This window comes from Polypterus senegalus, chromosome 12 (assembly GCF_016835505.1).
Source record: "Polypterus senegalus isolate Bchr_013 chromosome 12, ASM1683550v1, whole genome shotgun sequence".
Lineage (NCBI taxonomy): Eukaryota > Metazoa > Chordata > Cladistia > Polypteriformes > Polypteridae > Polypterus > Polypterus senegalus.
This window is the reverse complement of record NC_053165.1, coordinates 32,571,682-32,596,381: the sequence shown is the minus strand read 5'-3', so window position 1 is coordinate 32,596,381 and position 24,700 is coordinate 32,571,682. Positions and strand designations below refer to the sequence as shown.

Below are 24,700 nucleotides of genomic sequence, written 5' to 3'. Positions count from 1 at the left end.
TCAAATGCTTTCTGAAAGTCCAGATAAATAATATATTATTTGCTCCATTTTGATCATAGCCTCCTCATAGAATTCTAGCATTTTGGTAAAACGTGATCTCCCTCTTCTGAACCCATGCTGATAGTTCAGTAAAACTCCTGTCCTTGCCAGGTGCTGCTCAATCTTATCCTTAGTAATTCCTTCCATTAATTTACCTGTGATACACGTTAAGCTTACTGGCCTACAGTTGCTTGGATCTCCCCTGTCACCCTCTTTATACAATGGTATAATATTTGCCATTTTCCAGTCCTTTGGAATTTCCCAAATGTGCAACAACTTCCTAAAAATATGTGTCAAAGGTTTATATGTGTACTCGCTAACCTCCTTAAGAACTCGAGGGTAAATATGATCTGGTCCTGAAGATTTATTTGATTTTAGCCTTTTAATCTGAGCAATACTTCTCCCTCTACAATTTCCAAATTACACAGTACCTCCTTAGTAGTTAATTTTACCACAGGGAGGTTCCTCACATGTGAAGACCTCAGAAAAATACAAGTTTAGAGCATCTATTTCACTGTCTACATTTTGCATATCTCATTTACTGTTCCTGATGTTCCTGACTGTTCTTCTCCACCTTCCTGTCTTTTGTTTTACTACTAAAATGCTAAAAGAATTTCTTTGCGTCATATTTCGCCTCATTCCTGTCTTTTAGCCTCCCTAATATCCTTCTTAATGGTTGCCCTTATGTTCTGATACATCCTACAATTCAATTTGGACTTATTTGTCTTACAGACTTTAAACAGCTGTTTATTTTCCTTTGCAGCTTCTTTTTCAACTTTTTATTAACCCAATCCAGAGTTTTTTTAATTTCCTTCTAATTCCAAATTTAGGTATGTACAGTACCTGCACACTTAAAAGCTTATCCCAGTCAATCCACCTTAGACTTTGCTGCATCTGCTCAAAATTTGCTCTTCTAAAGTTAAACTTAACAGTTTTAGTGTTTGAATCCACACTCTTGTAAAACACTGAGAACTGAATTATATTATGGTCACTTGACCCTAGTGGTTCAATTACCTCTACACCCTCAATTCTGTCCTGATTATTACAACAAACTAAATCCAGTCAGGCTTCACCCTGCATTGTTGCTTTAATGCTTTAAAAAACAGTCAATGATTACTTCTAAAAACTCCTGCTCTTGTGCTCCACTATTTGCAAGGTTACCCCAGTTAATATTCAGGTAATTAAAGTCCCCAATGACTATAATATCTCCCTGTAAACTTGCCTTTTCTTCTTCTTCTTCTTTCAGCAACTCCCATTAGGGTGTTGCCACAGCGGATCATCTTCTTCCATATCTTTCTGTCCTGTGAATCTTGCTGTGTTACACCCATCACCTGCATGTCCTCTCTCACCACATCCATAAACCTCCTCTTAGGCCTTCCTCTTCCCTGGCAGCTCTATCCTTAACATCCTTCTCCCAGTATACCCCTCATCTCTCCTCTGCACATGTCCAAACCAATGCAATCTCGCCTCTCTGACTTTGTCTCCCAACCGTCCAACTTGAGCTGACCCTCTAATGTACTCATTTCTAATCCTGTCTATCCTCGTCACACTCAGTGTAAATCTTGGCATCTTTAACTCTGCCACCTTCAGCTCTGTCTCCTGCATTCTGGTCAGTGCCACCGTCTACAAAACATATAACATAGCTGGTTTCACCACCGTCCTGTAGACCTTCCCTTTCACTCTTGCTGATATCCGTCTGTCACAAATTACTCCTGACATTCTTCTCCACCCATTCCACCCTGCCTGCAATCTTTTTCACCTCTCTTCCACAATCCCCATTACTCTGTACTGTTGATCCCAAGTATATCTGGATTGGGTGGTTTATGTGTGCTGCATTTTAAGGACTACAAATATGAAACCATGTGTATAGTGCGTCTGTTTCTCTAGTAGTGTGACTATGCCTGAGTGAGCACACAAAAGTGTTTCTGAACACTTTTAGGATTTAACTTAATATGTGCTTTGTTTATTCATCATGATGAATGCTTGCTGATTTATATTGTTTTTAAAAACAAGGATAAATCAGTCTGTTGTTTCCTTACAGCTTTACAACATTTTCCCCAAAATAATGAATCACCTTCCTGGAGAGCACAAGAAGGTTTTTGCAGACCTTGAGAAACTGAAAATTTTTATCAGAAATGAGGCCACCTCTCTAAAAGATAAGATGAACCCAGATGACCCAAACAACTACATAGAGGCTTTCATGGCTAAAATACTGAAGGTGGGGAGACTAGCACAGCACTTGTAGTTGTCAAGGCAGCTAGTGAATCAAAGAACCTTGTAACCTGTAACTCCATTGCAGGAGAAGGACAATCCACAGACAGAGTTTCATGAGCTCAGTTTAGAGAACAGTGTGATGAACATGTTCTCAGCAGGGACAGAGACCGTTTCCTCTACTTTGCGTCAAGCTCTCCTGATCATGATGAAGTTTCCACATATTCAGGGTAAGCAAGACTTGACTTATGTGCTGCAGTCTCACCCAGTATGGTCTACTGAGAGCTCTTACTATTTACCTAATTTTATCTTTACAGAGAAAGTCCAACGGGAGATTGATACTGTCATTGGCTCTCATCGTACTCCTTGCATGCAAGATAAGCAAAACATGCCCTACACAGATGCAGTGCTTCATGAAATCCAGCGATTTATGGATCTGGCACCCATTGGTGTCCCACACACTGTGATAAAGGACACTGAATTCAAGGGATACCTCCTGCCAAAGGTGAGTCACAGTGCCACAGTGCCTGAGAAGTTCATTAGTGGTTCTTACTGAACTCTTTATGTGTTGTCATATTGACCCAACAAGATCTCATGGCCATGAGAAGCATTAATGATTGTGCTAGGTGCCATTGAGTTTGATATCAACATAACTTCATTCTTCTGTGACATCAACATTGTATGATTACAATCCAACATTTGTTTTTCATAACTCAACCACCTTGATGAGGGTCTCTTCAAACCTAGGCATTTATGGGGAAGAATAATGAATTGGTTGATGTACACCAAGCCAAAAGCAATGCTAATATTTAATTAAACATTTTGGTAAATCCTCCCACTTTTTTTTTCTTTAGCAGACTTGGTAGTCAGGGTTTTTTAGTTGTTAGGCTTGTATTTAGGTAACTTAAGCCCACTCAATTTAAGAAACAGAATAATATGATTTACTGATGAATTCAGAGATTATAGGAATAGGATAATAGCTTATATACAGTCAATCATCACTTTATTAGGTACAACGCAATTATTCTGCCCTTTCAAATAATTAGTCTCTCAATACATATAGTAAGTTAGAGAGATAGATAGATAGATAGATAGATAGATAGATAGATAGATAGATAGATAGATAGATAGATAGATAGATCTAGATTAATCCCAAGGGGAAATTCACATAATCCAGCAGCAGTATACTGATACAAAGAAACAATATTAAATTAAATAGTAATAAAATGAAAAAATAAAAAAAATAAAAATAAAAAAGCAGACAATAACTTTGAGTAATGTGTGCATTTACTCCCCCGGGGGGAATTGAAGAGTCGCATAGTGTGGGGGAGGAACGATCTCCTCAGTCTGTCAGTGGTGCAAGACAGTGACAAAAGTCTGTCACTGAAGCTACTCCTCTGCCTGGAGATGATCCTGTTCAGTGGATGCAGTGGATTCTTCATGATTGACAGGAGTTTGCTTAATGCCCGTCGCTCTGCCACAGATGTTAAACTGTCCAACTTTACTCCTACAATAGAGCCTGCCTTCTTAACAAGTTTGTCCAGGCGTGAGGCATCTTTCATCTTTATGCTGCCACCCCAGCACACCACCGCGTAGAAGAGGGCACTCGCCACAACTGTCTGGTAGAACATCTGCAGCATCTTACTGCAGATGTTGAAGGATGCCAACCTTCTCAGAAAGTATAGTCTGCTCTGACCTTTCTTACATAGAGCATCAGTATTGGCAGTCCAGTCCAATTTGTCATCCAGCTGCACTCCCAGATATTTAAAGGTCTGCACCCTCTGCACACAGTCACCTCTGATGATCACAGGGTCCATGAGGGGCCTGGGCCTCCTAAAATCCACCACCAGCTCCTTGGTTTGCTGGTGTTAAGATGTAAGTGGTTTGAGTCGCACCATTTAACAAAGTCTTTGATTAGCTTCCTGTACTCCTCCTGCCCACTCCTGATGCAGCCCACAATAGCAGTGTCATCAGCGAACTTTTGCACGTGGCAGGACTCCGAGTCATATTGGAAGTCTGATGTATATAGATTGAACAGGACCGGAGAAAGTACAGTCCCTTGCGGCGCCCCTGTATTGCTGCACACAATGTCAGACCTGCAGTTCCCAAGACACACATATTGAGGTCTGTCTGTAAGATAGTCCACAATCCATGCCACCAGGTGTGAGTCTACTCCCATCTCAGTCAGCTTGTCTCTAAGGAGCAGAGGTTGGATGGTGTTGAAGGCGCTAGAGAAGTCCAAAAACATAATTCTTACAGCACCACTGCCTCTGTCCAGGTGGGAGAGGGATCGTGTAGCATATAGATGATGGCATCCTCCGCTCCCACCTTCTCCTGGTATGCGAACTGCAGAGGGTCGAGGGCGTGGTGGACCTGTGGCCTCAGGTGGTGAAGCAGCAGCCGCTCCATGGTCTTCATCAGATGTGACGTCAGAGCAACAGGCTGGAAGTCATTCAGCTCACTAGGACGTGATACCTTTGGGACAGGGGTGATACAAGATGTTTTCCAAAGCCTTGGGACTCTCCCTGTTCCAGGCTCAGGTTGAAGATGCGCTGTAGAGGACTCCCCAGTTCCAACGCACATGCCTTCAGCAGTCGTGGCGATACACCATCTGGACCCGCTGCTTTGCTGGCATGAAGTCTTTTCAGCTCTCTGCTCACATGGGCTGCTGTAATTGTGGGTGGGGATGTCTCACCTATGCTGGTATCAGCAGAAGGATGGTTGGAGGATGCAGTACTCGAGGTGAGAGTGGGTTAGTGATCAAACCTGTTAAAGAAGTTGTTCATTTGGTTTGCTCTCTCCACATCTGTCTCGATGGCAGTACCCCGCTTCGAGCTGCAGCCAGTGATAATCTTCATCCCATCCCACACTTCCTTCATGCTGTTGTTCTGCAACTTCTGCTCCAGCTTTCTCCTGTACTGCTCTTTCGCCGCCCTGAGCTGGACTCGGAGTTCCTTCTGCACGCTTGAGCTCATGCTGATCACCACCTTTAAAAGCCCTTTTCTTCTGGTTCAAAAGGCCCTTGATGTCACTTGTAACCCATGGCTTGTTGTTAGCATAGCAGTGTACTGTTCTTACTGGAACTACAATGTCCATACAGAAGTTGATGTAATCAGTTGTGCATTCAACAGCCTCTTCAATGTTCTCACTATGTGACCCAAGCAATATATCCCAGTCTGTAGTTCCAAAGCAGTCTCTCAGAGCCTGCTCTGCCTCAGGGGACCACTTCCTGAATGAGCGTGTAGTTGTAGGTAGCGCCCTCACTCTTGGTTTGTATTGAGGCTGAAGCAGAACCAGGTTATGATCTGCTTTCCCAAGCGCAGGCAGCGGGGTGGCGCTGTATGAGTCTTTAACGTTTGCATACAGTAGATCGATAGTCCTGTTTCCCCGAGTGTTACAATCTACATACTGGGAGAAGGCAGGTAATGTTTTGTCCAGTGTCACATGGTTAAAGTCTCCAGCGATTAGCACAAGTGCCTCAGGGCAGGGTGCTGCGTTTGTAATTTAGCCACTGCGGAATGGATGATGTCACTCGCCATCTCCGCGTTCACTTGAGGGGGGATGTAAAGTTGACATGGTCAAGAGGTTTAGTTTTTCAGCCAAACACTAGAACAAACAATACACTTGATAAAAGTGTCTTTGACTATGTCTTTGCTTAAAATAAAACATACTATTATATCAGAAGCACATTTCCTCCAGGGATTTTCTCAATGATAATCACCAGTGTTTAAAAACTAATAACTGCCAGCTCTGTTAGTAAAAAGTCATGTTAATGAGAGACATCAGAGAAAAATGACCGGTATCAACAAACTATCTGAAAAGCCACAAATACCTAGTTACAACAATGTTGTGCATAGGAGAATCTTTGAAGACACAGGTCATCGGGCCTTGAAGTGGACAGCTGTAGAAGACCATACAAGGTCCACTGTTTTCAGCTAAGAACAAGAAGATAAGTCTACAGTAGACATGTGATTACCAAAATAATTCAATTATACAGTGTCCATTTTAGGACATCCTCCTCCCTCCGAGAAAACTCCATCATTCCTACTACCTCCGACAAAATATTCCTCCTCCCTGCGAGGAATCCCCCGTTACCCCTCCTCCCTCCTCCCTCCTTCCACCGCCGTCCGCTCTCAGTTCTCCGCTGTCCGTTCTCCGTCATCCACCCTCCTATCTCCGTCATTCGCCTTCAGCTCTCCGTCGACCCCCACACTCCCCCCGCCTCCCGCACACGCCATTACGTTAATGAAGTGACGTAATACTCCAGCTCCACCTTCTTCACAAGTTCATTTACCGAATCATTTGTCAATTATATTTACAGTAAGAATTTACAGCACGACTCAAACGTCGGAACGAAGGTAAATGATGTTGTTGAGTGTCTTTTAATACTGTGTAAGCATACATATTAACACGTGTGCATTAAAACGTGTGGATTTACGAGGTGATTTCCCAGGCTTAAAAGCTCATCTTTTATTAAAAAGTTAAACGCAAACTTTTTTCATTCTGAAAGGCACAAACCACGTCGGATTTCAGCCGTTAAATGCGCGAAAATTTCGATAAAAGACATAAATAATCGCAACATATTATTAGTTGTATTGTATACTTACAATACATATAGAAACGTGTTAATCATTAACTAATAGTATGGGATGGTGTTTTTCGACTCAGCTACAGATGCCGATGGAGGCCAGAACTGCTTTGGAAAAATACGAACACCTTAAGGCCGATCTGGAAGAAGGTATAGCGCAGCGCCTTGATTTAAACGACTCCATGTCTTGGTGGGTTTGCATAGCTCGCTGTCAATATCTTTACACCTGTTTTTAAGGCTTATTGACTGAAAGGGGCTTTCATGAAAAAGTCGGGGCTTTCATGAAAAAGTCGGGGCTTTGCTACAGGATACGCCCTCTACAAGTCAAGGAAGTAAAAGTAAAGGTATATATTTCTGTTTTATTTAAACCTTTTAAGTTTGAATGGGGGGCGGCACGGTGGCGCAGTGAAAGGTGCCAGTTAGGAGACCCGGGTTCGCTTCCCTGCGTGGAGTTTGCATTTTCTCCCCGTGTCTGCGTGGGTTTCCTCCGGGTACTCCGGTTTCCTCGCACAGTCCAAAGACATACAGGTTAGGTGCATTGGCGATTCTAAATTGTCCCTGGTGTGTGGGTGTAGTGCCCTGCGGTGGGCTGGCACTTTGCGCGGGTTTTGTTTCCAGCCTTGCGCCCTGTGTTGGCTGGGATTGGCTCCTGTATTTAGGATATAGCGGGTTGGATAATGGATGGTTGGAAGTTTTTATGCATAACCCCATTTGGCCGTTTTATTTATTTATTTTTCTTTCTTCAGTAATATTTCAGCAAACCCGGAGCTTGTCAGTTCAAATCCTGGTACTGACACCACTGTGTGACCCTAAGGAAGTCACTTCACCTACCTATGCTGCAAAAAACAAAAGCAATGCAACGAATTGTACCTCAGATGTTGCAAGTTGCTAGGATAAAGGAATAAGTCAAATAAATAAATATGTATTATACACATAGGAACATGTATTTTCAGTTAAGTCATCTGCAGCAAACCTTTATAAATGAGGGTTTCTCCTTTTTAGATAGTGCAATCTGTTTTCTCTTGGAGAGCTTTTTTCATTTCATTGAAAATTAAAGCAGCAACTGCCAAAATATGTAGCTTTCTTATTAATTTTTCAACATTGTGTAAAATAACTGCATACAGTAATATAAAAGGTTTAAATACTGGTTATCCTTTAACACTAAAATATTACTAAAGAGATACAAAAAAAGTAAAATGCATATGTTGTTTTTCTTTAGGGAGATTAAATAGTATATTACTGAAGAAAGAAAAAAAACAAAAACGGCCAAATGAGGCTATGCATACGAACTTAAAAGGTTTAAATAAAACAGAAATATACACCTTTATTTTTACTTCCTTGACTTGTGGAGGGTGTATCCTGTATCCTTCGCGCATTTAACGGCTGAAATCCCACGTGGTTTGTGCCCTTCAGAATGAAAAAAGTTTGTGTTTAACTTTTTAATAAAAGGTGAGCTTTTAAGCCTGAGAAATCACCCCATAAATGCACACGTTTTAATGCACACGTGTTAATATGTATGCTTACACAGTATTAAAAGTCACTCAACAACATCATTTACCTTCGTTCCCGTGTTTGAGTCGTGCTGTAAATTCTTACTGTAAATATAACTGACAAATAATTCGGCGAACGAACTTGTGAAGAAGGTGGAGCTGGAGTATTACGTCACTTCATTAACGAAAATGCCTTGACGGGGGTGGGGGATGGCGGGTGTGTTGTGGGGTTGACGGAGAGCTGAAGGCGGATGACGGAGAACGGACAGCGGAGAACTGAGAGCGGACGGCGGTAGAAGGAGGGAGAAGGGAGGACGGGGGATTCCTCGCAGGGAGGAGGAATATTTTGTTGAAGGTAGTAGGAATGATGGAGTTTTCTCTGAGAGAGGAGGATGTCCTAAAATGGACACCGTACAATTATACATTGGACAAATATCATCTATGGGCACTGGTCAGACAAACGTTGATTTCTACTGCAACATGGAGGTTGTAGGATCAGCCTTTCATGATGTCAGCATGAATCTTTGGATGCATCATGCATTCTGTCAATACTATATGCTGGTTGCAGTATGATAATGGTATTGAGAATGTTTTCTTAACATTATATAGCCTCTAAATTCCAGTTGTGTTTTTTTGAATGCTGCAATGTATCTTAGCATTGCTGCTAAATGTGTTGCACCCCTCAATGTCCCCAATGAACCCTTTTCTGTGTGGATACATGCAGCAGGATAAAGCATCATGCTGTAAAGCATGCATAATCTGAAGCTGGTTCTTCAAACATGATTATGACTTTGGATTACTCTATATGCCTGCAAAGTCCTCAGATTTCAGCTCAACAGAATACATAGTGGCGAGACAGAACAGGAGAAATGCAGAATGAATTTGGGGCTGAAAAATGTGCAGGAGCTGCATGATGCTATCAGTTTAGTATTGACCAGAATCCCAAAGAAATATTTATAGTACCTTGTTAAATTCATGCCTCGAAAAATTCATGGTCCTCTGTAGGAAATAAGGGATCCTACAAGGTATTCGATAGGTGAATCCTATAAAATCGTCAACTGAGTGTATATTGAAATGAAAGATAGGACATAAGACAAATGAGACAGGCAAATATAAACCAAAGAAGATACTGTTCTGTTTGTTTAGAGGTTTTACAGTTTTTTGCATTTAGTGTATCTCCTTTGGAATTTTAGGATGACACCACAGTTGGCTTGCCCTTGCTCTAATGCACAGCTATGTGTCAGAAAGGGCTAAACAAGTATGTCCCAATTGCCAAACCACCATTATTGAAAAAAATGCCCACTCCTCCAATCTCTGCTCCCCTCCCATTGATTTTTATTATCTATATCTATTTTCCGTTTTTTAAACTCAGAGGCCAACCTCTTGCTGTTATTTCTACCACCATTAATATTCTGGCTTCATACATTAAAACATGTCCTAGTAACAATGTTTAAAAATACTCAAGACAATCCACAGATCCCAGAATCCTGAAGACTTCCTAGTTGTTCTATCCATTATTGCTAATTTTGTTTTATCTGTTTCTTCAATTTGCACTTTGGATTCTTACAAGCCCTTTTAAAAATAAACATTACAGAAGTGGCTTATTTTTCTCACAGACTACATATCGATGAAATTGAAAGTCCAACATCCGGAAAAAATTCATCCACATTTATTGCTTTTTTTCTCTATGGTTTCTGTCAAAAATAATTTAATGCTCTGAGCATTGTACTGTCCTCTGCCTTTAGATTCTAACAGGTCAGACACAGTAGAAGAATCAGACATGTTTCTCTCCTTCTTTTCCTCCTCACTTATCCCGGAAGAGTTTCCATCCCCTTTGTAATATGCAGAACTGCAACGGGACCCTCGCTGTCTTCAACAACACATTCTGTGTCTTATCAAAGTTACTTCCTCCCTCCTACCATGCCTTTTTTGGATGATGCTGGATGTTTAAACCCACCATCTTTCTCAAAAACATTAATGCCCAGTTTCTCCTTTTTGATCTGTCCCCACACACTTTCCAGTATTGCAGTGGAATCCTGCGCTGTAATTCCACATCGATGGAGTTCTGTCCATATCTCCAAGAAGCAATTCCTTCATGTTAGTTTCTAAGATATTTCTCTTCTGTTTCCTTTTATCTCCTCTAGTGTCTTTTTTTCTTCAACATTAAGCACTAAGGGTCAATCTTGTAAATCACCACCATTTTTTGTTCTTTAAATACAGCTGCTTCTATTCTCTTTGTACAGTTTTTGACCAAATGTGCCCAACCCCCATACTCAAAACATTTCCTTTCATACAAACTCACAAAAACTACATAATCAAAACCATCTACTTCATGTTTTTTTCGATTGTTTTGATGTAATCTTCACATCATTCTCATCACTCTTACTGCAGTTCTCAAAACAGTTCAGGCATTTTTCATAACACAGACCCACTTGTGCAAAAGACACTAAAACAATCAAAGCCTTTCTCATGTGTGTCAAAACATGCAAAGTCAGTCAATCACTTCAGCACCGTGACCAGTGAATGAAGACCTTTCTCCACTGTTTCAAGACTTAGACACCGAGTGTTTTTATACTTTTATTAAAACCTTACTGACTTTGAAAAGAGTGCGACAAAAAACGTAGGCTTAAGGTAAGATAAAAAATGTTCAGACACAAAAATAAAATGTGAAAGATATTCTTTATATGTAATACGCTACCGTGGCTGTCTGTTTGTCTCTCCAGGATTTAAAATCGCCTGTAGCTCAGAAACCGTTTGAACTATTGTCCTGTAATTTAGTACACATACACTATGTGACCTCTGCTGTACACTTTTGGGGTGATGATTGACCTACAAGGTTATTCCTCCTTTTATTTTATTTTATTGTAGAATCAACTTTCAACAGAGGACATGTGAACAGGTGCCATTCTCATTTCTTACCACCTTCACCTTCACTTCCCCTACTGATTATGAGGCTGTCTATCATACACCTTCCACCTCCAAGCGGAGAAGAATTCCTCAGTTGTGTGGAAGAATGGTGAATATGATGGCAATAACACCATTATCATTTGTTGGTGGGTTTCAAACCATTCCCCACACTTTTGGAGTGGTGAAAACTACCATTGTCCATAATTACTGCATGAAGTGGGCATATTGGCTCTCACAATCATCTTTTCATTTTCGGAAATGAGGGCATTGTAGAGCCCATCTAAGAAACGAAAAAGCCAGTCTGCACTGCTGGACCTAGTGGCTGCAGCATGTTGAATTACCCCAGGTTCAGCAATAGCACCACTAATTGTGATGTCATCTCCATGCTGGCCTGGCACATCTACTGTGGCCCTCTGACCAATGATGTTCCTGCCATGTCTCCTTCCTTTATTCAGGTGAAATCCTGCTTCATTCACATAAACAAAATTGTGTAGCATCTCATTGTCTGCCATATTCTGTGCAAATTCCAAAAAGAGTGTTCACATCAGAAACAAGTAGTGTAGCATAAAAAAAAGAGAAAACATCTCTGTATCTCTAACTGTACATAAATGTCACTATTCCTCTCAGCTGTTTAGTAGAAACAACATGTCTTTTCAGGACCCTGTCTAAGGTGGAGAGACTCATAGAGGCAATGTTGTTAAAAATCACATTGTCCTCCACAACAGCTTGCTGGATCTCTTTAAACCTAATGGCATCATTTTCTTTCACCAAATCTACAATTGCCATCTGCTGCTCACGTGTCAAAAGTGGCCCTCTCCCACCAGAATGAGGTAGTGGTACTGTTCTGACAATACAAAGGTCATCAATTTATCAATTGTTATACAGAGGTCACAGATTCTACTATTTAGAGTAAACTGCATAAATGTAATGTTGTACATGATACAGAAATACAGTACCGTTAAATATGGGATCAGATACTTGTTCTCATTCTTGAATGTCCATATTACAGAAGCCACTGTGGACCATGGCACTGGAACCTGCACCCATCAACCAGCTTCAGCCAAACTTAGGCCCTGGTTGATAACATGGTCCATAATTGTTGCTCTTATTAGACACCTTATGGAACCTTTTCACTCCTCTCCCTCTACCCCTACCCTTGACTCTTCCTTGTCCTCTGTGTGCTCCTCTCACTTTTGCCATACCACACATTCAGACAGCACATCATCATATAAACTTGTGTATAATTACTGCAGAGCCATGACATGCACCTGTGATGCAGGTGTTTCTGTTTGTTTCAACTAAACCTCTTCTGAGAATATGCACTTCCATCCATCCATCCATTTTCTAACCCGCTGAATCCAAATACAGGGTCACGGGGGTCTGCTGGAGCCAATCCCAGCCAACACAGGGCACAAGGCAGGAATCAATCCTGGGCAGGGTGCCAACCCACTGCAGGACACACACAAACACACCAAGCACACACTAGGGCCAATTTAGAATCACCAATCCACCTAACCTGCATGTCTTTGGATTGTGGGAGGAAACCGAGCCGGAGGAAACCCACGCAGCCACGGGAGAACATGCAAACTCCACGCAGGGAGGACCCGGGAAGCGAACCCAGGTCTCCTAACTGCGAGGCAGCAGCACTACCACTGCGCCACCGTGCCGCCCCATATGCACTTCCATTTGCTTTCAAATTAAGTGCAATTTACTACTAACACTGGCAGTGTGTAATTGGCTTTGCTCTTTCATATATATTTGAAAAATGTTTACAGTGCTTTGACTGTAAACACGAATGCAATGTTGCACAGTATTAAGGTGAGTGAGAGATGTGGAGTTCTGACTAACAAAAGTACAAACTGTTTTGATGAGTTGTCAAAGTCAGATGAGAAATGCATCAACACAACAACAAAACATCTTTAGTAGTCAAGTATGTGTAGAAATAATAGCAATATGTACAAGCACAATGAGAAATGCTAATATGGGTGTGGAAATGTGCTACTGATTTGAGAACTGAACTAAAAGTAAGGGGAATTATGTTCCTGATGTGGGAAATGCATTAAAGCAATTGACAAAAACTGTAAATCGGATTGCAACATTTAAACTTTCATCGATTCTGTTAAGGACCCTATATACTCGTCTCCTGAAAAACAGTGCATGTTTTTGCTCTGAGGACTTGCACCCCAATGGAATATATCTTTGACACTTTTGACACTAATCAGCCATCATGTTCCAATTCATTTTCTAAAATATCCTTTCTCAAAAAGGGATGTACATTCAATAATTTTACTTTATGAGACATTGGCACCAACATAGACACCTTCACTAAGAACCATCGACAAGTGCTCCCTTCTCCGCTATTGTTGGTACTGATCTACTGAACTTAAAAACAATGCGACTGAGCTGTTTATTTGTGAAGCAGACTTAATATCAACACCCCTGATCTCCACCAACAACATCACAGTCTCCAAACGAATGAATTCCCTAAACAGAGTTGTATGCCATTGTAGTGGCTAAGTTGTTCTAGATAAGCAGCTTTAATGGCTGCTATGGCCTAATGCCACCCACACAAAATACACTAAAGATTTCCAAACAAATCAAAAAAGAAATGAAATGAAAAGGAAAAGAAAAGTTAATACTAAAAATACACTTTATTCAGTACACTAAGAGACCACAACAGGGCCTTGCACAAGAGCAAACACTTGGCAACAGTAAAACAGGAAGAAAGCAGGTAGATAGATAGATAGATAGATAGATAGATAGATAGATAGATAGATAGATAGATAGATAGATAGATAGGACATTATATGGTACAATTTTTATGAAGGAGCCATAGTAGTATTTTTGACACACTTCTGAATAATTCTGAAGCTGAAAGCTAAAGAGTGGGTCATAGGGAGGATGCCCAGCATTGTTCATAATGGCCTTCAGTTTTATTTTCATTCTTTCCTCCATATGTAATAATTTGCAATTTGTTTTTAATTTGTTTGCACAGTTTGAGTTTATATGTGACAGTTCAAATTGGCTTGTACATTTCTAGTTCATTGTTATTTCTCTATTTTGGTTAACACTTTTGTTTATTCCCCAAGGAGGATACCTACCGTGTTTACAGTACATATTCTGTTATTGTGCCCTCATTGTGCATTGACTTATCATGGTTTTCAGTGGATTGTGCAAAAAAAAAAATTTTTTTGTTAGAGTGTCCATTATTAAAGGCACTCCATAAAAACAGACTGATACATTATTCTGTGTGTAAGAACTATAAGCTTTATTATATGCACAGACATTAAGGATGCAGAGACAAGTGCTCAAACTAACTTGTGTGTGTGTTTAGGACACAGTGGTTATTCCACTCCTGTCCTCAGCTCTCAGTGACCCCACAATGTGGAAGACAACGGACTCCTTCTGCCCTGAAAACTTTCTTGACGAGAATGGAGCATTCAAGAAGAATGAGGCCTTCTTAGTCTTTTCACTTGGTGAGTGTAAATGAAAATTACTGTTAATGCTATTAAGCTTTGGATGTTTTGATTCATTTGCAATGGTTTGTATATGTGCTAGACATTAATGACGTCCAGATTCTCCTAGCTGCTGGTTCAGTTAAAGATAGGATGGGGAGGGTTGAGAAGGTTCAGAGCAGCTGGTCATTTGGATTGCTGGTAGTTGGTTATTTTGAATATTGTCTGCATTATCTGAATAGCATGGATGTTTTCTGAAGTTTTTTTTTCTCACTTCACTAACAGGGAAGCGCGCTTGCTTGGGAGAATCTTTGGCCCGGATGGAGATTTTTCTTTTCATCACCTCTCTGCTTCAAAAATTCACATTTACCTCTCCTTTGCCACTCTCAGAGCTTAACATAAGCCCAGAATTGTGCAGCTTTGGGAGGATGCCTCGGCCCTACCAGATGTATGTCAAGGTTCGGGTTTAAGGACTTTAATACAGTTTAGGCCAGTTTACGACGTGCTAAACACTTATCACCTGCTTTACCATCTTGCACCTTTTTTTTCCTTATTAGGTCTGACTGTATTTTTGACTTAATAAATATTTGTTTTTAATATCTGTCTATTCAGTTTATTCACCTGTTTATTTCTGTTGAGGTTTAAGAGGAGTCAGAGCCTATCCCCATAACAAAGAGTGCAACATAGAAGGCAGGGCACACTATATTATCTATTATATTGTGTGTTTCTCTGCAGCATCTATCTATTCCCGGGTGCAGGAATGACAGTTCAGAATTCAGTGAGGAAATTTTGGAGAGCCAACCAGGTCATCCCTTTTATTGTCCGGAGACAGCAAAATTAAACAGAGATAAACATTTGTCCCTTTAGCGGGAATTTGAACGAAAGACAAATGTTATAGTCACTCTAATGGGGCTCCATCTGGTCAGTAATGATGCCTCCTTCCTGGGAACCCGGGATTTTATGGCAGCTGGACTGGTAGGGACGGGGCTAAATGCCTTCACTGGCCGGATTCTTGCCGCAGTGGGAAAAGAAGAAAATGACAACACTAATGGCAGCGCCCCCTCTCGTTACTATGGGTTATTTCATACCTTGACTGAGCCTGCGAGGAGGTTCTCCACTATGCATGCATGGCTATATATGTATATATAGTAGCTTTATAAAGTATGCAAAACCCTTTATTTTTTACATATTTTGTTATGTTGAAGCATTTTGCTAAATCCATATAAATTAATTTTGTACCTCATTGAGAAACACTTAATACCTGAGAATAACAAAGTGAAAACAGAATTTTAGCATTCTTTTCTAGTTTATTAAAAATAAAGAGATGAAATCTCACAAGTATTTAAAACCTTTACTTAGTACTTCATTCAAGCACCTTTTGCAGTGATTCCAGCCCTCAACCTTCTGCATTCTGACATGGCAAGCTACACGCACATGGATTTGGGAATTTTCTGTCTTTCTTCTTCAGATCCTTTGAAGCTCTCTAAGGTTGGATGGAGACCATCAGTAGACAGCTATTTTCTGGTCTCTCCAGAGATGTTTGGATGTGTTCAAGTCCAGGCTCTGTCTGGACAATTCAAGGACATTCTCAGAATTATCCCAAGAACCCCTTTTCTGTTTTTGTTTTGTGCTTAGGGTTACTGTCCTATTGGATGGTGAATGTTTTGTTTAGCCTAAAGTTCAGAGCACTCAGAAGCAGGCTTTCATTAAGGATATTTCTGTACTTTGCTCTGTCCAGCTTTCCCTCAACCCAAACTGGTCTCCAAGTCCCTGCCATTAAAAAACAACCTTAACAGCATGATGCTGCCACCACTATACTTCACTGTTGGAATGATGTTGCAGAGGTGATGAGAGATGCCTGGTTTCCTCCAGATATGACATTTATAATTGAGGCCAAACAGTTTAGTCTTGGTTTCATTAGATCACAGAATCAAGTTTCTCATATTCTGAGAGTCCTTTAGGTACCTTTTTTGAAAACTCAAAGCAGGCATTCATCTGTTGTCAGGCCACTCTTCCATAAAGATCAGATTAGTAGAGTGTTACAATGGTGATTGTCTTTCTAGAGTTTTCTACCACCTCCACACAGATTCTCTGGAGCTCAGCCAGAGTGACCACCAGGTTCTTGGTCATCTCTCTTACTGAGGCCCTTAATCCCTGGTTCTTCAGTCTGGCTAGGCAGCCAGCTCCAGGAGAGTTATAGTTGCTCCATACTTCATCCATTTAAGAATTATGGAGGCCACTGTGCTATTAGGAACTGTGAAAGCTGCAGAAATAGCTTTTTAGCCTTCCACGGCTCTGTGCCTTGAGATTGCTATATCTCTAAACTCTGCAGGCAATCCTTTCAACCTCATTTCTTGGTTTTTGTTATGAAACACATTTTCATCCATGGGACCTTCTATGGACAAATGTGTAGCTTTCCTAATCAAATGGCCATAGATGGACTCCAAACATCTCAACAAAAAATAGAATGGGATGCACATATGCCATAAGCCATATTTCAAGTGTCATAGCAAAGGGTCTGAACACTTGTGTCAGTGTGATATTTAATTTTTTATTTTTAATAAATTTGAAAAAATTCCCAAAATTCGATTTTTGATATGTCATTCTGGGGTACTGAGTGTTGTTTGATGAGGGGAAAAAATAAATTTAGATGATTTTAGTATAAGGCTGCAATATAATGAAATGTGAAAAATTGAATGCAGCCTGAGTACTTTCTAAAGGATCTGTATATGTAGTATAGCTGTTGAACCCCATTGTAAGAGAAACCAGGACTTGCAAAATTGTTCTCCATGAACAGGTAATTCTCAGTAAGTCCAGGTCGCACTGATTAAGTCCTAGCCCTTTGTACACACCACCCATCACTACTACCAATTGGATGGTTTAGTGAGGTCCTCAAACTTTCCTGCTGTGATCAACAGAGGCCTCTAGCACAGCATAGAATAGATGATCGAACTTGACCAAAGAGGAAGGAAAAGTCGTAACATGGTTTCCATAGATGAACCTGCAAAAGGATCATTACCAAGCCCCTATGAGAGTAGAAGAGCGAAAGCAAAAGGCCACCGTGTTTACCCAATCCCATCTCCCACTGCCTGTCTTTCCCTTGAGCTTTGTTCCTCATAACTTAGCACTGTTTTTCCAATAGGATCAATGCTTTCAGTATCTGTGGCTTCCGTATCCACGGGGTTTTTAAGGAACATAAACTCCACGTATGACAGGAATTAACTGTATTAAATAAAAATATTAAGAAAAATGACCTAAAAAAACAGAATCATATGAAAAATAATTCAAAAATGACATAAACCAAGGAACAAACTATGTTTGCAGCAACATATCAATGATCAAAGGGAACTGACCAGACATAATAATAAAGTTAGGTGAGAAAAAAACACACATTTTCTCCCTTGTGTGAAAATGTGTTATGACCAGCAGTTTTACTACATTTTCTTGTGTCTACAGTCTATTATGTCTACTATGGGATTTTCATACTCTGCTCAAGTGCTCCTCCATGGTTATCCAAGTTAATATTTGGATAATTAAAGTCCCCTATGACTATAATATCTCCCTGTTAATTTGCCTTTTTGATATTATTAAAAAGATATGTGCTGAAATACTGTCTGAATTGGGTGGTCTATAACACAGTCCTAAAATAAGACCTCTTTCCCTAATGTTTTCTAGGCAAAGCCACATGTCCTCACTAAGATGGGGCTCATCGTCCTGCTGAAGAGGATTTACATTTAAATTCTGTTTGGCATAAACAGCAACCCCACCTGCTTTTATGTTCTGTCTATCCTTCCTATCCTTCCTTCTCTCTATGTTACACTCATCCCCATCTTTGCTATTTCGCCAGGTTTCCATTATTGCTATGATATCATAATGATGTCCTGCTACATACAGCTCCAACTCACTTACCTTATATTTGTTACTTCTACCATTAAGGTAAGCTATTTGTAATGGGTTACTCCTTCTACATTTATTGGTCTCATTGTATCCTATGCCCTTCAGACATTTAGAAGCTTTGAAAAATTGATGAGTCACATCCACAATATTTTATTTAGAAATTCTGCGCTAAATATCGGAGGCAGTATCCTTCTCCCTTTGGTGTCATTCTGGTATATCTGCTGTAGGAGATATAATCAATGCGCCAGGACTGAAAACATTCCTTTCTCTTCAATCAAGGCATTCTATCCAATCCATTTCATACTTTTTCTATTTGGAGCTGAGGTCTTTGTTCAAGATATGTGGAGTTCCCTTCTCTTTCCCTCATCCTGTATCCAGTTTCTTCATCCCTTTCTCATAAGTCTGAATAAGTACCTGGTCCCTATTCCCTCCTACACAAAGCTTCCCCCAAAACCCTACCAATAATGTATATTTGGCTAACAGACATTTCCCCATTCTCTGTGTTGTGCTGGCAAACCATCTTCCTAATTATGAAAAATTGTTCTAAACATCCTAATCACCAGAATACACAATTTAAGTTTGTTCATAGACTGCACCCTACCCCCTGGAGATGACATGTAATGGGGCTAGAATTAAATCCCCTGTGTCACCTGTCCTCTTAAAGTCCCTGGCACTTTTTTCCACAGGTTCTGGGAATGTCCTCCATCTGCGGCTCTCTGGCACTATGTGGCTGAACCCCTCTCTACGATTCTTTCTTTACCCATTCCTTTGTTCCCTCAAGTTCTTCTCCTCGTACACATTCCTTCTCTTTCCTCACTTTCCCTTTCTCTCTCTTTCTCTCTCTCTCTCTCTCTCCCAGCAGAGGCTTTTTAATGATGGCATGCATTGCAGCTAAATGGTTTTTAGCCTCGCTCTGGAATTCTCCTACTCTTGTCTTTCCTGCAATCTGGAAGTCTTCATTTTACAATCTTATCATTTGTGAACTTTCTGCATCCTGGATCAACAACTCTTCTGGCTCTACTATCCCCAGCTGGCTTCATGCTGTTCAGTTAGTTAGTAAAGAGCTGGTTGGTGGTTGCTCCATGAGGCAGTTTCTCCTGTCCACCTCTCCTCGTTGTTTTATTTTTTCTTCTCCCTTACCTTGCCTTGCTATGATAGAAATAAACATCTAAATTAAAGAAAGAAACCTTATCCTCTAACAAGACAAATCTGAAAAAAACTTTTTAGGGTCAGTAAGTAGGGGCAGGAGAAAAGCCTTTCATTATGTTTTTTATTACTCCTCAGCAAATGCCTTCACAGCAGTCTGTTACAGCATGGTCAGAATGATCAGAGAAACAAAGAATGGAGGTTCATTTTATAAACTATTGAATTTACATGCAGTGTCAGTCAATGCATATGTTTACTCTGATTGCTTTATTGGTTTACACCCAAATGATTTATATAAAATAAAAAGTCTATTCTTATTCTTCTTATACCCTTGAACTTTCTTTGCATATAAGTGTCCATTCTAATTGCTTCCAGGACATCTGCTAATTTCTTAGTCATCTCTTAGTCATCTTTCATTACATTTGTGTATTACATCTTTATCTTTGTTGTTCACGTGACCTTTATCTGGTTTTCTGATAATCCCAAACAGGTTTCAGATATTTATTAACAACTTTATGCTATTTCATTAAGATGAATGCTATATTTTAATGTGGAAAGCATAAACAAAACACTTTATCCTAATGGCTATGTGACTTTAAGTCTAATTTTTCTTTCACATTGCGCTCCTGCATGGTGTGTGTGTGTGCCAGTTAACTCGCCAGCTCTTTTTATTTATCTCTCTTTTATTGTGTTTCTGTTTAAATTGTTGTCTTAGGTGGGGTGGGGAGGAGTGGGTGGGTACTGGTGGGGGAGTGTTTTGTTTTTGTTCTTATATAGCCAAAATATCAGTAATTATTGTTGGTTTTCTTTTACTGTATTCCTTTTTTATTTTATCAATATAAATTTGACCACAAAAAATAAAACAATCACTACCCATGACTCACAAGATTTTACATTTTAAAGGTTGGTACAATTCACTTCCTGATATCTGAGTTTAGGAAGAAGAACACAACGAGTCTGGTGAATTATTTGTTCATTAGTGATTTCACACTCTACAAATTCAGTGCCTTGAATTTCTACATTGATTTAGGATTTTGGTTGTTCTCTACTTCTCCGTTTTGAACCTTGCTTTGTATTTTGACACATGCTTCGTCATCTGGTCCCTTATTCAAAAAATTTCCAAAAACCATTTCCACTTTATGGCTGAACATAATAATAGGAACATAAGGATCTCCATGTCATAAGGAATTCATCTATGTAAGTTCTCTAAACTTATATTCCATGAAGAGCACAGTATAAAAAATGAATTGAATTACCACCCAGTTCAAGATCTATCTAAACTACACATTTGAAGATTCAGTGTTCTACTTATTTTGTGCCATAATGTCTTAGTACAAGTAAGGTGACATTAAGATCAAGTGACTTCCACAAACAACCATTGGTTCCAAAGGTCAAACTGCCTTACTTAGCAAGACCCCATTGGAGTGATACTGTCAGACCTAGGATAGGGGTTAGGACATACCAGAATTAGGCTTTGTGGGAAAGCTGTAATACATTCCAGAAAAATCAACCTATAGGTCAGAAGATGAGTACATTTGCAGCATCAGGACATCTTACACATGGGAAATGTAGGACTCAGCAGGATCAAGCTACAAAATTCAAAAAAATACATGCCTTGACAGGATCAGACTCTGTGAAATGAGAGTGTAGCAATAAATCAAGTACATTTATTCAGTAAATCTAAAAATGGATTACAACACTGCTTTATTATTTCAACACTGCTTCACTTCATGGGATCCTCTCGAGGTAGATGAAAATCATGGCCATCCTGTACAATGGTACTGTGAGTGCTATGCAGAGTGGAGGCAGAATTTCTGTGTTTTTCCCAGTTGGTTCAGGGGTGCGTTTGCTGCTACTCTGTTCAATGCTTGCATGGACTGTGTGTTGGGCAAGGTCGTGGAGTCTAGCGGCTGTGGGGCATCTATTGGAAAAGAAAGATTCACGAATCTTGACTTTGCTGCCGATGCTGTGATCTTCGTAGAGTCAATGGAGGCTCTGATCGGGGCTCTTGAGAGACTGAGTGAAGAGTCTGAGTGTCTGGGCTTGCAAGTGTCCTGATTAAAACTAAGATCCAGGCCACAGTGTGTCTGTCTGCAATGAGAATGTCGACCTTGTTGAGAGGTTTACTTGCCTCAGCAGTGACATTCATATCTCTAGTGACTCTTCCTATGAAGTCAGTAGACGGATTGGGAGAGTATGGGTGGTCATGAGGTCACTGGAAAGGGGCGTGTGGCACTCGTTCCCAATATTTATGGAAAAGGACGAAGGTCCAAGTCTTTAGAGTCCTGGTGCTTCCTGTCTTGCTATATGGTTATGAGGCATGGATGCTATCCAGTGACCTGAGATGAAGACTGGATTCCTTTGGTACTGTGTCTCTTCGCAGAATTCTTGGGTACCACTGGTTTGACTTTGTGTCGAATGAGTGACTGCTCGTGAAGTCCTGAATGAGGCACATTACCTGCATTGTGAGGGAGTGTCAGTTGCAGCACTACGGCCATGTGGCGTGATTTCCCGAGGGTGGTCCAGCTCACATGATCTTCATTGTTGAGGACCTGAGCGGCTGGACTAGACCAAGGGAACACCCATGTAACACCTAGCTGCAACAGATAGATGGTCATTTCTGGAGAGTGGGACTGGACCCTGTGTCTGCATGGAGGATTGCCAACTAGGATTCAGAGCTGTTTTGTAGTGTGGTGGGTGCAGCAACGTGCTGTACCAGTGCATGCTCCCCAACCTGACCTAGCCTTTATTTGCAGTTTTTCCAGTCTGTAGAAGTTCATTTTGAACATCAGAATGTTTGTAGGCTGCTGCTGTTTTAATATATATAAATGGTTTGGATAAGAATATAAGTAACAAGCTGGTTAAATTTGCAGATGATACCAAAATAAGTGCATTGGCAGATAATCTAGAATCCATTGAATCACTACAATCATTACAGAGAGACTTGGACAGCATACAGGCTTGGACAGATTTGTGTCAGATGAAATTTAATGTCATTAAATGTAAAGTATTACACATAGGAAGTAAAAATGTTAGGTTTGAATACACAATGTGAGGACTGAGGACTGAAAAGTACACCTTATGTGAAGGATTTAGGAGTCATAGCGGGTTCATCTCTCAGCTTCCACACAGTATTCAAGAAGCCATTAGGAAGGCTAACAGAATGTTAGGTTATATAGCATGGTGTGGAGTACAAGTCCAAGGCTCAAACTTTAAAACACACTGTTGAGGCCTCTGTGTGATGTTTTGGACTACAGGTTACAAAAAAGACATAGCAGTGCTAGAAATCCCAGAGATGAGCGACTAAGCTAATTCCAAGATTGCAGGGGATGAATTATGAGGAAGGATTAAAAAAACTGAGCATTTATCCTTTAAACAGATGCGAGATTAAGGGTTGACATGATTGAAGTGTTCAAAATGATGAAAGGAGTTAGTGCTGTGGATCAACTGTTTCTTTAAAATGAGTTCAACAAGAACACAAGCATACAGTTGGAAACCTGAGTTAAGGGAAAATGTTGCACAATCTTTAGGATTTTTTTTTCATACAAAGAACCACAGACACATGGAATAAGTAGTAGTAGTAATAATAAGTAATGTGATAGACAGTAGGATTTTGTAGGATCAGATTGCAGTGGAGTGATATTGCCAGATCAGTAAATACTAGAATTAGGCTCTGCAGATGAAGCTGTATAGTATCTGACAGAATCAGTCATTACAAGAATTAAGTTTGATATTTTTCAAGTTAGGGGTATTTCTTCATAATCATGGTTTGTACTAATTTGATGGTGTATACTAATTTTCCACTTAAAATTATGTTCTAAAGTAAATAGTTTTTTTAAAAATAAAAAAAAAATCCTTGCCTGTTGTTGCAACTTACAATGTACATTAAAGTTACCAGCATCCATAGGTTAATGAAAAAGCCTTAAAACTTTTAATCAGATCAGATGTGTTTCCTGCATTTTGAAGCAGTTAAAGTTTCGATTTCATAAAATATGCCTTCTGCATTTTTGAGGAATCCTTGTGATAACAAAAAGAAAGGAGAAATCATTTTTTTATCACAGATTCATGGAAATGTTTTTCTTGAGGTAGTACTAGGGTGTTGTACCGTGTTAGCATCTTGCCTGAAGAAGGAGCCTGAGTTGTCTCGAAAGCTTGCATATTGTAATCTTTTTAGTTAGCCAATAAAAGGTGTCATTTTGCTTGACTTCTCACTACTTTTTTGAGGTAAGAATACATTTCCTGTTCATTTGTCTGCTCACAGCTGAGTGAAGTTATGACAACCTGACAAGCCACCATTGCCAAGGTATATTCTAATTATTAACCTACATTTTCTTCTGCAATTCTGTTTCTTTAGTGTTTATGTTCTGCCATGGCTCATAACAACAAAGAGATGTATGCTTAAATAGAATAAAAGTGAATTAGTTCTACTAAAGTGGCCCTAGTGTGTGTATATGTGTGAGTTTGCCCTGTGATGGACTGGCACTACTAATAAGGTCAGGAGCTAGGTAAGAGAAGACTGTTTCTGCCTTGTGTCCAGCTGCCCTGTGACCCTGCCCTGGATAAATGGTTTAGGAAGAAAGATAGATTATTATTATCATTATTATTGTGCCCATATTGGAGAAAAATATATGAATAGATTAACCTTCTTCTTAGTATTGGCGCCATGTTGACACAGGGCCTGCATTTTGGCACGCCACTTCCACTCATTCTGATCCAGGATCCTTTATTAGGGGAACATTAACTTTGTGCATATCATCCCTCAGCCAACTGACCCAGTGTTTCTTTGAGCACCTGTGACGCTGCTTTCTCTGTGGACTGAAGCACAAGGCTGTCTTTGCCACCAACTGCTCATCACTTTGGATCAAGTGGCCATACCAATGGGAGAACGTTGTTCTGTTTGAATAGGTAGTAATGGATAGAAGATATTGAGGACAGCAATTATTATTATGATTATTATTATTAATAAT

General features: G+C 40.1%; 1 protein-coding gene across 3 annotated transcripts in view; it reads left to right on the top strand.

Annotated features, from left to right (window-relative positions):
* Nucleotides 1–15,289, top strand: part of LOC120540200 (cytochrome P450 2M1-like) — a 56,985-nt gene extending 41,696 nt beyond the window's left edge. For all 3 annotated transcript variants that reach the window (XM_039770760.1, XM_039770759.1, XM_039770758.1), the window contains exons 6-10: nt 2,081–2,257; nt 2,339–2,480; nt 2,568–2,755; nt 14,570–14,711; nt 14,976–15,289. In XM_039770760.1, coding sequence (XP_039626694.1) covers nt 2,081–2,257; nt 2,339–2,480; nt 2,568–2,755; nt 14,570–14,711; nt 14,976–15,160 — 834 coding nt within the window. In that variant the 3' untranslated portion in view covers nt 15,161–15,289. The remainder of the gene's footprint in view (nt 1–2,080; nt 2,258–2,338; nt 2,481–2,567; nt 2,756–14,569; nt 14,712–14,975) is intronic.
* Nucleotides 15,290–24,700: the final 9,411 nt, after the last annotated feature.